Genomic DNA, 16,081 nt, shown 5'->3' with positions numbered 1-16,081 from the left:
GTTTAGATATATTTGAGATATATGCACTAGCAGGGCTTACAGTGGTCCTAGAGAGGTGGTGGAACGCAATTCACCTTGTCAGCCGTATCAATTAAATAACATTTCAGCAGCTTAGAAGTTAGGAGACCTGAACTTGTGCATCAGTCATCCATATACTGTACAGTGGATGTGTACGATGACATCAGAGAAAGCAGTGGTCAATACAATATGAATCGGAACACTACAATGGAAGGTTCGCCATCTGTATACTTGGTAGAGTAGCTGGAAATAATATCCACTAAAAAGACTACCGGACCAGCCAAGCCCAATGATTATTACACCTACAGAAAAGAATCGGCTATGTTGTTACCGGTAATAACTTGTGTAACCTATGTGTAACATATTCCGCTGTATATAAAATACACAGCAACGTGACTTTCCACCGCTACCTAATACTGTCATTTACTATAATATAGATTATTTCTTACAACATTCCCAAAATGACAATTCTGCATAGGCACACGTATTCACACTATCAGGAACTGACTGATATTTTGCTTTACAATAAATACATATGCCATATTTTGCATATGATCCTAAATACAATGAGACGTGAACGATTGCAATAGGTAGACGTGCATAGTATACAGTAATCCTGACTGCAGCATGCCATACATGCACACTTAGATGTTTCAGGACACAACCAACAGTGATATTAATAGCACAAGAGTTGTACAGAAAACACTTTCACATCAATATACATTCCAATGCGTAGAGAGCGCCAGTCAGTGTAGCCAGCTTATATACAGTGTATTGTGTTGTACAATAGACAACGTCATGTTATAAAATGTTCCTTCCAATGTTTGCAGTGACATGCTTGTTTGTTATTGCATGCTGTGTGCAACAGATTAAATTCCCTGCTATTAGATTACGTACATCCCATACTGCGGATGGATAAAACAGACTTTATTCCAACAATATGATGCAGTGTTCCGTGGTAATGTATATAGAAGTATGCGTTTGGTGATATAATGTACTGTACAGTATATGTTATATTCTCTGACAATCTGCAAATAGTGCTATAGATTATATAAAGCTGCCTTGTATTGGCATAGTTTTCTATCTTTTGTATATAGTACTGTGGTACTGTACTTTAGTTGTGTGTGTATGTATTAACAGGCGAGACAGGGTTCTCTCGCTGCGTGTGCAGTTCTGTATGCACAATTTTGCATGTATGTATAAATAAATCTATATTACCAGCTGTCCAGTTCAAGCTCCAGGAGCGACTGGGTCCTCTCGGAATTGCACTGTAGACACCACATGGCTGCTTTATGCAGGGACAGTACAAGGTGACAGAGTCACATCAACCCGGCTGGGACCCCAACATCCTGTATCCCCCTGACCCTCCTCTTACTGCTAGTACTGCAGTGATCCGGAAGAATCAGCTGAGAGGTCCACCCTTCCAGGCCAGGGGAGGATGGGGGGATGGCTGGAGAGCTGGCATAGGGGGGAGAGAGGGAAGAGAGGGAGGAGAAACAAAGGATTAAACTGCTCTCATTTGCTGCCTATGGCTTGTGTGCCTGTGTTTTCCTAGGGAAGGGACAGGAAACTGCTACACAGACAGAGCTGTACTGGCAGAGTAAGGAACCGAGCAGTGTACACTTGGAGGGAAGAGTCGTGAATGAGGTTTTGAGAAGCTTTTTACACAGACAGCGTTCTCTTCATTATAGAAGGGATTCATGGAAATTCTGAAAGAATTCCGTTTAGGAACTATGACTATTTCCAGGAGTAGTGAAACGCTCTGCACAACTCTAGAAATTAACTTTTTAGAGGAGGATTCAATTTGGCGCAATATTTATTTGCGTAAAAAGAAACATTTATATTTTTTCCGTGATTTTTTTTTTACCTCAAAGTTTATTTCTGTAGAATTCAATTAACCAGCATTTTGTGTGTGGGAAAAAAAGAACCTCTTTTTACGCAACCACAAACAGTATCGGCGATAAGTTCCTGGATCCACGTGTTTTCCCAATCGCAGATGCGAAAACTGGTCCATTATGGTAGATTTTCATTTCCTGCATCTAAATTCCAGATAGCGGCGACTTTTGGGGCTAATTGAATAGCCCCCGGGGAATCAATAATTAAACTATGAAGTTGTCACACGTCAAAATATATAAAATTTAACACAGTGAATGCTTTTGGAGAAATAATATACTGAGCTAACATAGGAATTCTAACTGGGAGAGAGACTGTATACTGGAGGAGTACAGCATGTTGTACAGAGAGAACAGAGCATTGTAAACACCCAGAGGACACAGGCCCTTATTCTGATCGGTGCGGAAATTCCCGCATGTGGACGGACCGCCGATGTTGATCGTCTGCGCATGTGCAGAGGTCACTCTGCGCATGTGCAGGCGATTTCGCCGCACGGATTCTTTATACGCCGCACAGGGGGCGTAGAGGGGCGTGAGTGGCTACTTAGCCTCATTACCCTATGCATACGCCCCGCGTTTCATGGGCGTTCCCATGCAAACGCGGGGCGTATGCATGGTAATGAGGCCGTGACGCGTGGGTACGGGGCGGGCATCTGACATCGCCGGATGTCAGCTGCCCGCCCCCATACATGATTTCACACGGACAAGTGTCCGTGTGGTCTTGTGTGGCGGGACCTGGTGGAGCGTGCGGCCCTGCATTCGATGTTCGGCGACCATCGAATGCAGGGGCTGCTCCCAAGACGGAGGAGGCGTATCCCCGTCCAATTTCATGCGGATCGCCACATATCCGCGTACGGACGGCAGGTGGCGATCCGTATGGAAGGCGGGGATTCGCCTGCACGGTCGTGGCCGCATATTCTGATCGGGCCGCACCGATCAGAATAAGGGCCATAGAGAGGGAAATGTAATATGTTCTAAATTTGCTAAATCTACAATATTCAGCAATTCTGTTCATAATTATTTCTTTATTTTAACTAAGTAACGTTACTAAAGGCAAAATCCTGGCAGGTTTGGTCTTCAGAAACGTCTTTGTTTCTTTTAAAAGCAAACAAAATCGTGAAAGTTCTGCAATGTGGCAAACCCGATCTTATTACATTTCCCCAGTGAGTTGAACTGGGAGCAAATTCACATTGTAATGTGACAGCATTTATTACTGGGGACTATGAGCATGTTGTCCTGGGAAAGGAGAACACGGCACTGGTGATTCAGAGCACCTTATCTTAGCTGCACCTATAGAATGCATAGTAGGTCTTATAGATTTGTACACAAGAGCTGCTTTTAAAACCCTGAGAACTCACCTCTTTGGACAAGCGTATCAAGCTCAACAACCACCCATGTAACTTTCATTAGCTTTCCTACCCAAATACATCCCCTCTATACAGTCCATAACATTACATACTTCCTTTCTTTATTTATACACTACTCCTGACCCTTGGCCAACATTTCTTTGTGACTGGTTCATACAGACGACCTCTAATCTTCTGGAGCGCCATCAGCAGGTCTCACTTCTAGTGAACAAAAGTTGGGCGGAATGCCTATCCTATCAATCGATATCCATCAATAAAATTGTCCTTTAGTAAATATAGCCCTAAGTATGCTCTCCTCTTCAGGACAATTATTTTTATGAATTAAAGAAGAGGTTCCTAACTGGGTGCTGGAGAGTAATAACTGCAAAAAAAATGGGTGTGCATTGGGGGAGACGTTTTATTGTCTTTTTACCAGTGCACTACATGTAACAGTGGCTCTGGATGACAGGGCATGCTGGTGCTTGTAGTTTTATAAGGGCCAATATGCACTGCAGTCATGGTATGCTGTTACTTATAGTACCATAATACACAACCAGTTTATGGACTAAGGCCCTTATTCTGATCTCGGCGGTACGGCCCGCGTGCGGCCGTACCGCCGATGTTTTCACTCTGCACATGCGCAGAGGTCACTCTGCGCATGTGCAGGCGAAATCGCCGCACAAAAAATGTATACGCCGCAAAGGGGGCGTATAGGGGCGTGAGGGGCTTAATAGCCTCATTACCCTATGCATACGCCCAGCGTTTCATGGGCGTTCCCATGCAAACGCGGGGCGTATGCATGGTAATGAGGCTATGACGCCAGTGATGGGGGCGGAAAGCTGACATCGCCGGATGTCAGCTCTCCGCCCCCATACAAGCTTTCACACGGACGATTGTCCGTGTGGTCTAAGCTTGCGGGAGCTGGTGGAGCGTGCGGCCCTGCCTTCGATGGTCGCCGACCATCGAATGCAGGGGGCAGCTCCCACCATGGTGGAGGCGTACGCCCCACCATTTTCATGCGGATCGCCAGCCGTCCGCGTACGGACGGCCGTGGCGATCCGTATTGTAGGCGGGGATTGGTTTGTGCGGCCGGAGCAACGTATGCGGCTCCGGCCGCACAGATCAGAATAAGGGCCTAAGTTAGTCCGAGCTAAACAGACATTGGATGTGATCTAATAGGGAGAGGGGGCATACTAAGTGCTGAAGGGCGCTAGGCACCCCATTAACCCTTTTCCAGCCATCCCCTACCACACCTGCACTGCAACATGCATCAGTGGCCTAATTCTACATGGATTGTTAATCAGAGAATGGAACGCCTGCTCATGCGTGACTGCAATTAGCAAATAAATGGGATACAGTCACTAGGTCTACAAGCATTTGGTCGACACGCATTAAGGTCGACGTGACTGAAGGTCGACATGCAGAAATGTCGACATGCAGGAAGGTCATCATGGGTTAGGTCAACGGGACATTAGGTTGACACAAGCATTAGATTGACATGGGGAAGGTCGACAGTCAAAAGGTCAACATAGGGTTTTTCACTTTTTTTTTAGCCGACATGTGCCGACAGGCGGTATTTCATGCACTAGGGCGTGGTGGGAGAATAAAATAGTGTGCGCAGCGAGGCACCACGCCCGAAGCATGGCAAGCTCAGCGAGTCATGCGAGACCTTGTCGGTACAAAAAAAAAGTGAAAAACCCCATGACCTACCATACCTTTTGACTGTCGACCTGCTTGTGTCGACCTGTTGACCTAGCCTATGTCGACCTTCCTTCATGTCGACCTTGACGCATGTCGACCTAGTGGTGTCGACCTAATGCTTGTCGACCTAGTTGCTGTCTGTCCAATGTTCCACACCCCAAATAAATAGCCATACGCTTAGAAGTCACAGAGTAGTTGTAGATTGACAGGAAGCCGGCATTCAGAGGCAGAAACATGGCATTTTCTGGGTGTGTTTCTGAAAAAACGCAGGCATGCCAAGGTGTATTTTGTGTGGGTCTCTGCTGTCAGCGATGACCACCTACAGTCTGGTTTTGGAGTAGATCGGTGAAAGCCCTAGACCGAACTGTTGGGAGATAGAGATAGAAAAAACTGTTGGCTGGTCTGGTTTTTGTGAATGGATCTGCGAATGGATCACTATTTGTGTTGCATTTGGAATTTTGCAAGTTACGGCTTCTCTTTCTGCCTTGGCGGCGGCTTTCCGCTTGCAGTCCACTGAAAATTCACTGATTAGCGCATGCTGATTAAGCCCAATGTTAGGTGAGTGCAGAACCTATTGTCTGCTGTTCTGCCATGCAGACATCACTCCCAACAGTTCAGTAACAGGGAAACTCCATGCTGTGGGTTTCTCTGTATCACAAGGCCAACCCAAATAAACACAACCTGAATTAGCACTACTAGTCCAGGCTATGAACACAGAGCTGAGATTTATTGTTTTAAACCTGCATTCATTATTACGTATAGCGTTGATGATGATGAAATGGCGATGATGTAGTCTCACATGATGAGAGTGTGTGTGTGTGTGTGCGTGTGTGTGTGTTTTGAAGCGCACATATTGGAAGATGTATGTAGTTACTCATAATGTGCCCATAAATGTGATTTATTTGTGTGGTGCATTTTATTATTACATTACAGTATAAGGCAAATGCATAGAGATCTAAACGAGCTTTGGTATATTGTGGAAAGTCAGAGAATGTTACACAGGATGCACTAGAAGTAGAACACTATACTACATAATACAAGTGGCGTAGTGGTGGTATAGTATGACAGCAGAGAACACTATCTCTATTGGAAAAACCGAAGACGGTGTACAGGTCTGCACTGAGAGAACAGAACATTATTACTAATAAGAGTAGAGAAGAGCATATGAATAGGTAAAAGGGAAGCAGTCATGCAGTCATTTGTTGCATTCCTCGTAAACATTTTGTTCCCAGAAAGCAGGAGTATGGCAGCAAATACACAGTACAAGCAGGGGCGGATCCAGGATAAAATGACAGGGGGGGCACCATGATAAAAGAAGGTTTAGGTGGGGGAGGGGCGGTGTTAGTAATGCCAGTGTACATGCTAAGAGAGCGGCAGAGAGAGGGTGGGAATGGGATTAAAAATAGGCCCTGGCATTTAAAGTACGCAGGCTCCCCATGGCGACAAAATTGAAGGATGCAGTTGTGCGCGCGCCGAAGGCACGCTCCGGAAAAGGGATGTGGCCACTCAACAGGGGGCATGTCCTTGAGTGTAGTGTATAACACCATATACAACTTCTACACATTATGCAACAAAATACTAGACCCCACTATACTTGCCCATTACACATGATGCCAAATGGAATGAGCCAAAATTCACATAATGCCACATGGATTGAGCCAAAATTCACATAATGCCAAATGGATTGAGCCAAAATTCACATAATGCCACATGGATTGTGTCAAAATTCACATAATGCCACACAGATTGAGCCAAATTCAAAAAATGCCACACGAATTGAGCCAAAATTCACATAATGCCACTAGAATTGAGCCAAAATTCACATAATGCCACACAGATTAAGCCAAAATTCCCAATACGCTTCATAAACAGGGACATTGTCCATCAAAGGCGCGCATTAAAAATTTACACCATAATGTCCATTACAGGTTAAGTTACATGCCATTATGTATTATGCCAAACACCATAATGCCTATTAAAAATTATGCTACATAAGTGTTGCTTATCTACATGCTCATTGCCAAGGGTTCCATGCTCATTGCCAGAGGTTCCATGCTCGTTGCCATGTGGGATTACATGCTCATTGCCAAGGGAGAATACATGCTCATGGTAAATGGGGGACAGCCGCCGCCAGGCAGAAGTGATAGCCACTGACAGTGGCAGAGCCTGGCTGTATTCAGAGCACTGCAGGTCCCGGCTATTTGAAATAATACCCCTTTCACACCAGAAAAAGCATTCCCAGGATTGCCCCCTTTACACCAGCCTAGTCCCTGCATTTTCTGGTGTGAGGGGGAGAGAAAACCACCCCTCCCCCTCTTTAACCAGTTATCTCATTTAACCGGCTATATCTTCGGAACCAACTGACCCATTTACATGAGACAAGTATCATAATGGATACTTGTGTATTATAGTGGCGCCCCCGATTTCCATTGCGCAATGTTCTAATCGCGTCGCATCGCATGCCATGCACCCGATGGCATGCGATGCAACGCGATTTTTGGCCCCTATACGATGAAAGATTGTATAAGCACCCCTAAAGGGTGCTTTTAAGCACCGTAATGGGTGCTTACAATGTTAAATGCACCCCCACGCCACCCCCCCACTATAAACGTGAACCCGAAGCGTGGCGAGCGCAGCGAGCCCGCGTGGGGCGGCGGTACGCGTCCTCCGACCTTTTCATACCCCCACTATCCACGTCGCCGTGGAGTTGAGAACAGAAAGTGTGGTGAGCGCAGCGAGCCACCGAGCCTGAACCGTGGCGAGCGCAGCGAGCCCCGCGAGGGGACGCGGATACCTTCACAGGTATCGGAGTCCCCTCGCGGGCTTCACAGGTATCCGCGTCTGCTCGCCATGCTTTGGGCTCGGTGGCTCGCTGCGCTCGCCACACTTTCTATTCTCAACTCCACGCCGACGTGGATAGTGGGGGTATGAAAAAGGTCGGAGGACGCGTACCGCCGACCCTCGCGGGCTCGCTGCGCTCGCCACGCTTCGGGTTCACGTTTATAGTGGGGGGGTGGCGTGGGGGTGCATTTAACATTGTAAGCACCCATTAGGGTGCTTATACAATGTTTAATCGCATCGCATTGTATGCCATATACAATGTCATACAATTTTAAAATTGTATGGCATTGTACAATATCGCGCAATATCGCGTCGCATCGCATACTATCGTATGCCTTATGGTATGCGATGCGATGGGCGCCGCCAAAATACACAAGTACCTCATATTGATTTGAGTGGGCTTTGAATGATTTTGGTCCAGTGAAACTGAAACGTTTGGTTCCAGAGTAATCTGCCATCAAAGAACATGAACAGCCATGAAATTACATTTCAAAAATAAAAAAATCGGTTTACATGCAATATCTCTGGAACCGATTGACTAATATGGATCAGCCTGGTATCATATTGAAGGCCCAGCGATTTGGAATTGAATAAGATCAACCACAAGCTTCTGTGATGCCAGAGAGGGAACTGGTAGCCGTTGGAACTAGGTGGGGGTCGGAATTGCCGGGTCCCATATTATCCTTTGGGGAAAAAACGTTACAGCTTTGCCAGGCGATATCTTTGGTTCCTGAGGGGCTAGAGGCACGGGGCTGGGCTCGTTGGAAAGCCCTGGTCCTCAGCTACAAAATGAAATGACAGGGGGGGCACGTGCCCAGGTGCCCCCCCCTGAATCTGCCACTGAGTACAAGGGAGCAAAGTATGTTATATTGGTGGCATTACATTTATTGGTTGTACTGAGAGAGTAGAATACCCTGCACTGGGAGTGCCTTATATTGGCTGCACTGGTATATAAGGGGACAATTTACATGGAGCATGGAACTCTACATTAGGTGCACTGGGAAAGTGGAGTGGGAGTGCCTTATATTGGCTGCACTGGTATATTAGGGGACAATTTACATGGAGCATGGAACTCTACATTAGGTGCACTGGGAAAGTGGAGTACATTATAGTGGTATTACATTGACTGAACTTGGAAAGTCCAATATGCTGTAAGTACAATTACTTGTATGTAATAAATACATTTGACAGTGACCTCATGGCCGGTTTAAGGCTTCTTGGTAACCTATGCATTTTAGAAGTTCCACAGTCACCACCTGTATGTCTTCCTCATGGACATCTTCATTTCGTTATAGGCACCCACTGCCTAATGGCAGAGCTGTCCCTGTATGACCAGGATTATGGTAGGGATGGTCATCGTTGCCATTGCCATTGATGATTGCTCTAGATGGCAATAGTGCAACTGGCCATAGTAAGCAAAGGATGACCATCAATGTTTTTACCTATCGATCGTCATCCATTTTCTTTGCTTCGTGTCCTGGCCTCTTGGGGGGAAAAAGTATATATATATATTTGTTTATGCTTGACATCAATGCAGGAAAACCATGTGGTTCTCCCCCATTAATGGCAAACCTATTCTACATTGGTCACAAACCATCGATGATTTTGACTCATCGATGGTCAATGGCCGTCTCTAGAGTAAGGTATTTTTTGCTACTGAATACAACTGTATATTTAAGAGGAGATGTCAACAACCATCAATCAACTAATACAGCTTTCTGAGTTGTCTATCAATGTTTCATTGTGGCAAGTAACGCACATGAAACTATGAGCAGAACAGTGTGGTACGTATTTTATTGTTCAAGAAGATATATTGCTCTGGTTGCACGAGCATAGTGACACATGGTATCGGGATACGGTCACTAGGTCTACAAGCATTAGGTTGGCAAGCATTAGGTCGACACCTCTAGGTTGACATGCATGAAGGTTGACATGACTGAAGGTCGACATGGGTTAGGTTGACAGGGTCATTAGGTCAACACAAGCATTAGGTGGGGAAGGCCAATAGTCGATTGGCATGGGGTTTTTCACTTTTTTCATGCCCTACCATCCACTAGGGCAGGCATGTCCAACGTTGGCCCTCCAGATGTTGTGAAACTACACATCCCAGCATGCTTTGCAATAGTTTTAGCATTCTCTAATAGCAAAACTGTGGCAATGCATGCTGGGATGTGTAGTTTCACAACATCTGGAGGGCCAACGTTGGACATGCCTGCACTAGGGCGTAGTGGCAGAATAAAATAGTGGCTGTCGACCTTCCCCATGTCAATCTAATGCTTGTGTCAACTTAATGACCCTGTCGACCTAACCGATGTCGACCTTCAGTTATGTCGATGCTCATGCATGTCAACCTAGTGGTTTCGACCTAATGCTTGTCGACCTAGTTGCTGTCTACCCTATGATCCATACCCATGGTGTCAATTGTTTCAGCAGAAAGAGGTGTGCCGCAGGCTTGCGTTCCATCCCTGGACATTCTATCACATTCTTTATTCAGACTTTGAAAGACAGCAAGACAGATTTCCTCCATTGCTCTTCCACTGTCCATCTCTGCATGATTGCAGCATCTTCTAGCATCTAGCAGTTCCCTCTAGCCTACTGCTTTTGTAGCCCCCCCTGCAGAACAAGTTTACAGTGTCTGTAGCTTATGTGTGATCATATAAGCTACTGTATATACACCATGCACAGAGAAAAGGGGCTCACGTAGAAGGAAATGCAGTCACATTATCACTAGTCTGACTACTGCAGGCAGAATTACATCATTTTGGTATGCTAAATTTAGTAACCAGACTGCCATGTCTACACTGGCCTGAGATATGCCACAGAGATTGCAATAGGCTGGCTAGACGTTCTCTGTATAATCTGTCCATCACAACACTTAGAACTCCATTATGTCCACCTGAGAGAGAGGCAGTAAAACCTGGAAATTCTTTCCAAATGTTTTTAATATTTGACATTTTTAAAGAATCATCCTCGTAAAGACATTTCCTATGTGTCAGGTTACTTTTTGTTGCCTGATGCAGAGTTATCTGTAAAGGGCCATTTACTACACAACATGTGCTTAGGACATCATTTAGAAAACTGGCCAGTTTGTCAACAGAGATTAAAACAGAGGGAATCGTGCAAATTTGTAACCAATATTTCTGATTATGCATACAGTACTTATTAAACAATATTTGTTAGTTATGGCCAGAAAACACGTTTATTTATGGTTTACCCACATGAATTCAGGATCATCTGAATTAACCATGAGGGAACGGAAGGAAAGATATGTCCGATATCTGGCTCCGTCCTTCCATTTTCATCTGATAATCAGCTCTCATAGGCTTCCATGGAGACTGCTTTGCAGCTTGGCCCAAGTAACTACTACCACCTGCAGAGGATGTTCACCTATTATATAATAGCCTATGGGCTATTTATGGCAAATTCCAATCAGAGGGCATGCCTCCCAATGGTCCCAAATTTGGTGGCACAGTTGTGGTACCCCCAGGACTGAAGGGTACCCCTCTTTGTCCCCTTTTTGTCCCATCAGGATTGTTTATACACATAACAGTGGCCTGCAGTGTAGGCCTCGGGGGGTTGCTAGGCAACCGCCCGGCAGCTAGCTACTAGATAATAGGCTGTGGGACCCAGAGCCTACCTGGAGTCCCTGCAGCCAAAGGGCCATTTTCATTGGTGGCTCAGCAGGACGACAAAATGGAGGGGCTGCACTGCCTGTTGCTGGACAGATGGACATGTATCAAGTGCCCCAGAGGGGGAGAGAGAGGTACGTAGTAAGGAGTAAGCAGTGTGGCCTGGGGAGAGACACGCTGCAGGTTGTTCCGGGAGTACACTGACCTGGGAAGAGAGAGAGAGCGCGTCTGGAGCCCGGGCGCTGAAGCGGAAAGTGAATGGAGCTGCTGCTGATCAATCCTGCCCGGCGGCTGCGGAGAGAAGTCAGGCAGCGTGAGTCCCGGCGCAGAGAAGGTGACGTGGAGCCAGGGGATAGAGCCCTCCAGCCACGATCCCAGGCGGTGATACCAGGACTCTACATTAGGACAGGAGCTGACAGGCGGGGACGGAGCCGCCACGGTCAGCTAGAGAACAGCACCGGGTGAGGCTTGGGAAAAGGGAGCCGGACTGAGCTGCTGGCAGTGAGGATAGCCCAGCGGCTACAGAGGGGGAACCAAGGCAGTGATCCCCGGCACCAGCAGTGAGACGGCGCATTGCACAGCAGCACGCATGGACGGAGGCGCTCCACTGGGAGAGAAGAGAGCCGCGTGGTGAAGTGAGTGAGTGTCGAAAGGGAGAAGGCGTCTTTCCATGTGTACACTGCCCACATTCTTTTCCAAATGCTCAGCAGAGGTTTCCAAGTGTCCAGCAGACATTTCCAAGTGCCCAGCAGAGGTTTCCAAGTGCCCAAAAGAGACCGGTATCTCACAGCCACCTGCCCTGATAGCTCACGTGGCCCACAGCCCTTGTTCCCTCCCATTCAGGAATTGTATTGCCAGACACCACCTCAGCTGGCTGGTTAAATGGTCCTTGGCTACAGACCCTACATTCAGGATATCCGGACTCTCAAAACAGGCCCTCCTTAACACAGGCCACTATACAGGCCTTTCACTTGCAAGGCAGCAGGAACTGCCACACAGCCCTTTCACCCTTACTGTGACCAGTGGGAGACCGTACAGGCCCGAGCCTGTTCTTCCAGTGTTTTATTGCTACACTGCACCTGACAGTATATACGGTGCACCTAGGCCAGAGGTACCTAACTTTTGGGGTAAATTGCGCACTTCAGGGACTTATTCGGTTGAGTCTGGACACTGGTTATCATTATTGAACAGCAACTGTTACATTGCACTATTGTCATTCAAATGGTACTACATATTTTTCTTGCTAATTTCTGAACTTGGTTACATTGCAAGATAATTGTTTGAGGGTACTTTGGGCACAGTATATCGTGTGAATTGCGGCCTATGGTGCCACAGTGGCCCCATTGCGCACAATATCTTTCCTACAAAACAATATTTTTTTTTCATCTTGTCTTTCATTGCATTGATTGTCTGTAACAGTGGGCAGTATTCAATGAGAAAAATTCTCCGTGCATGGCGAGAGATTTTTTCTCTCGCCATGCACTCGCCCTGTTCCGGAGGGCTCGCTGCCACTCCTGCTCCCACTATTCAATGTGGTTAAGACTCGCCGCCACTCGCGGCGAGTCTTAACCCCTGCAGCGGACGAGCGTCCGCGGCAGGGAGCTGGCAGGGAGCCGGTGGCAGCCAGGGAGATTAAAGTCTCCCTGGCTGCCCCAGAACATATGTGGAGGGGAGGAGGGCTCCCCGGGACCCAGGCAGCACAAGCTGCCCCCCCCTATAGCCAGCGGGGGACCCAGTATTCACTGCACCGTGCATATGTAATGATCGGGTGCAGTGAATATATGAATATCTAATGAGCGTCTCCAGAGCTCCGGCCCCCTGCTGGCTGCTCTGTGTAAAAAAAAAAAAAATAATAAAAAATATATATTTTTTAAAATGAAATATATATTCATGTGCTATAAGCACATGAATAAAAATAACATGCCCCTTCACAGAAAAAAAATCCTGATTGTTTGACACCAAAATTTAAAAAAAAAAAACCTTTTAGTTTAAAAGTTCACATTCCAGTTCTCCATGAAAAGATGGAGAATTTCTACACGGAGAGACATGGCGAAAATCACTTAAAAAGACGGCGAAAATATCACATTGAATAGGGTGGTTCACTTTTGGAAAGCAAAATGCTCCTTCCAACGCGAAAATAGCACAAACTCGCCATAAAACACGGCAAATTTTTCTCATTGAATACTGCCCAGTGTATTGCCTTTGCTGCACAGCGTATTGTGTGAGGTGCGGCCTACAATTGCCACAGTGACCCCATCGCGCACAATATCATTCTCAGTGAAATCTTCTGCCAGTCTTTGTCATTGCTTACAGAGTATTGTTATTATCATTGCATCGTTTATCCTTTTTCATGGCGGTGACTCGTACACAGAGCTGTCAAATAACATTTGTTCACCGTCCTCATGTGTGGTGAGCGCGTTATTGTGTGTGTGTGTGTGTGTGTGTCAGGGTGTTGCTCTTTGGGGTTCCTTGTCCCTTTGCCTGCAGAATTGCAAGCGAGTGAAGCAGGTGAATCACAAACAGGCAGTCTCAAGAGAAGCACAGGAGTACCGCGCAGTCTGACAACATCACACAGTCACAGGTAAAATTGCATGTGTTTGACATCGGATCTGATTTGATGCACGGCCCCATGCCCATCAGAATGGATCCAGAGATTAAACCTCCTGCTCATTAGATAAATTGGAACCACAGCCATCAGCGCACATCGTGGGTGCATTCGGTTTTCCTTGAACTCCCCCGGCAGCTTCCCTTCCGTGCTCTGGGGGAGTTCAAGGAAAATCGGATGCAACTTGCCCTTCAGACAAGTCACACTAATGTACAGGGGCCTTTACATTACGTATTGGTTTAGACCTGTTAACAGTAGATTTTATTTATTTATTACCAGTTATTTATATAGGGCACACATATTCTGCAGCGCTTTAAAGGGAAAATTTTAACATTTACATCAGTGCCTGCCCAAGTGGAGCTTATAATCTATATTCCCTACCACATGTACACGCACACACAGACATTCCAGGGTTAATTTTTTAGGAGCCAATTAACCTACCCGTATATTTTTGGATTGTAGGAGGAAATCTGAGAACCCAGAGGAAACCCACGCAAATACAGGAAGAATATACAAACTCCACACAGTTTGCGGGTCATGGGTTTCGATGGTGGGAATGCTAACCATTACACCATCCGTGCTCCCCATGGAATGTCAGTAAAATAAGGTATATGGTCCCTAGGTCGAAATGCATCATGGTCGACATGTCTGAAGTTCAACATGGGGTTAAGTCGACAGGGACATTAGGTCGACATGAGCTAGGTCGACAGTCAAAAGGTCGACATGTGGTTTTTCACACTTTGTTTCATGTTTTAAAATCTTGTTTTATGCACAAATAAAATCTATTTGTGTTTATTTCATGTTTTTGATGTGTTTGTACAAATGCAAGATACCTCAAGATTCATCATTGAAATATAAAGATATTCTGAAATATGGAATAATCTGTTATCCCAAATTCTTCTGCTCCCGAGCATTTTGGATAAAGGACACTCACCCTGTGCTACCAAAATTTGAATTGATTTCATTATTTTCCCTGCTTTCTACCTTTTAGCATTGAGCACTAGATATGTGATGATAACATCTATTACCGTTAATTAAAAAATATATCTAATACACTCAACAGTATACATTTTACAAAAGGTTTTCCATTAAAAGTTCAGTTTGATATTTACATACAGTACATTTTGTATCAAGAGTTCCCCAGAAAGTGTATTGTTGTCTCCTTTTTCCCTTGTGCTTTAGTAGTTCTTCATACTTCATAGAACTCTGGGACCACAACTAACCCAGTCCTGTCTTATACTGCTTTTTTTAAGCGAGGCCTTTATGTTGGTTTAACGCTATATTTTCCACATACATCATACAAGTGCGGACTCAATATTTCTATTACTATTTAGACCTGTTGAGCATAGTAGACATGTCAGCCTGTGGTCCCGCTCTAAATAGATCTGCGTTACTTGAGTATCCTGGCATTAGCTGCTGGAGCAAGGATCCTTGGTAAAGCTGAGCTGTTTAGTAAGCTGCTTACTGGCTGGACCGTGGCATATACTGTATCAGAGTGATTCTGCTGCAGTACCTCCTTCATACAACCTGGGGATGCATAGATTTTCTTGGGTTCTCCTGAAAACAGCCATTTTGTCACAATATACATTATTAGGCATGCCCCTTAAACTTTAGACATGATAAACTGACTAAAATTGACTTGTATGAGGTCGACGTAAAAAAAGGGTCAACAGGCAAAAGTTTGACACGAAAATGGTCTAAACATGAAAAGGTTCACATGAGTTTTTAAGATTTTGAGGGGTGACAATTTAGAATTTTTACCACAATTAGCCTCTTATTCAGATCTGATCGCAGTACAAATTTGTTCTCATAATTGGCAAAACCATGTGCACTGCAGGTGCTGCAGATGTAACATGTGCAGAGAGAGTTAAATTTGGGTGGAGTGTGTTGAAACTGAAATCTAAATTTCAGTTTAAAAATAATGAAGCTAGTATTTACCCTGCACAGAAACAAAATAACTCACACAAATCTAACTCTCTCTATACATGTTACATCTGCCCCACCTGCAGTGGGGTGCCGGACAGTTTCCCGACAGTTGGGATACCGACA

The 16,081-nt window shown here is 45.5% G+C and overlaps 1 protein-coding gene across 11 annotated transcripts in view; it reads right to left on the bottom strand.

Moving 5' to 3' along the window:
- Positions 1 to 16,081, bottom strand: part of IQSEC1 (IQ motif and Sec7 domain ArfGEF 1) — a 781,720-nt gene that overhangs the window by 110,993 nt on the left and 654,646 nt on the right. Inside the window, exon 1 of one of the 11 annotated variants that reach the window (XM_083156426.1) lies at positions 1,237 to 1,431. The exons of the other annotated variants lie outside the window; for them this stretch is intronic. Within the exon in view, the coding sequence (XP_083012552.1) occupies positions 1,237 to 1,301 (65 nt within the window). The 5' untranslated portion in view covers positions 1,302 to 1,431. Of the gene's footprint in view, positions 1 to 1,236; positions 1,432 to 16,081 lie in introns of those variants that run through there. 11 annotated transcript variants of the gene reach the window in all.

The sequence above is a fragment of the Crinia signifera genome, chromosome 8, assembly GCF_055691185.1.
Source record: "Crinia signifera chromosome 8, ASM5569118v1, whole genome shotgun sequence".
NCBI lineage: Eukaryota > Metazoa > Chordata > Amphibia > Anura > Myobatrachidae > Crinia > Crinia signifera.
The sequence above is the reverse complement of the archived record's forward strand: the minus strand, read 5'-3'. Positions and strand labels throughout refer to the sequence as shown.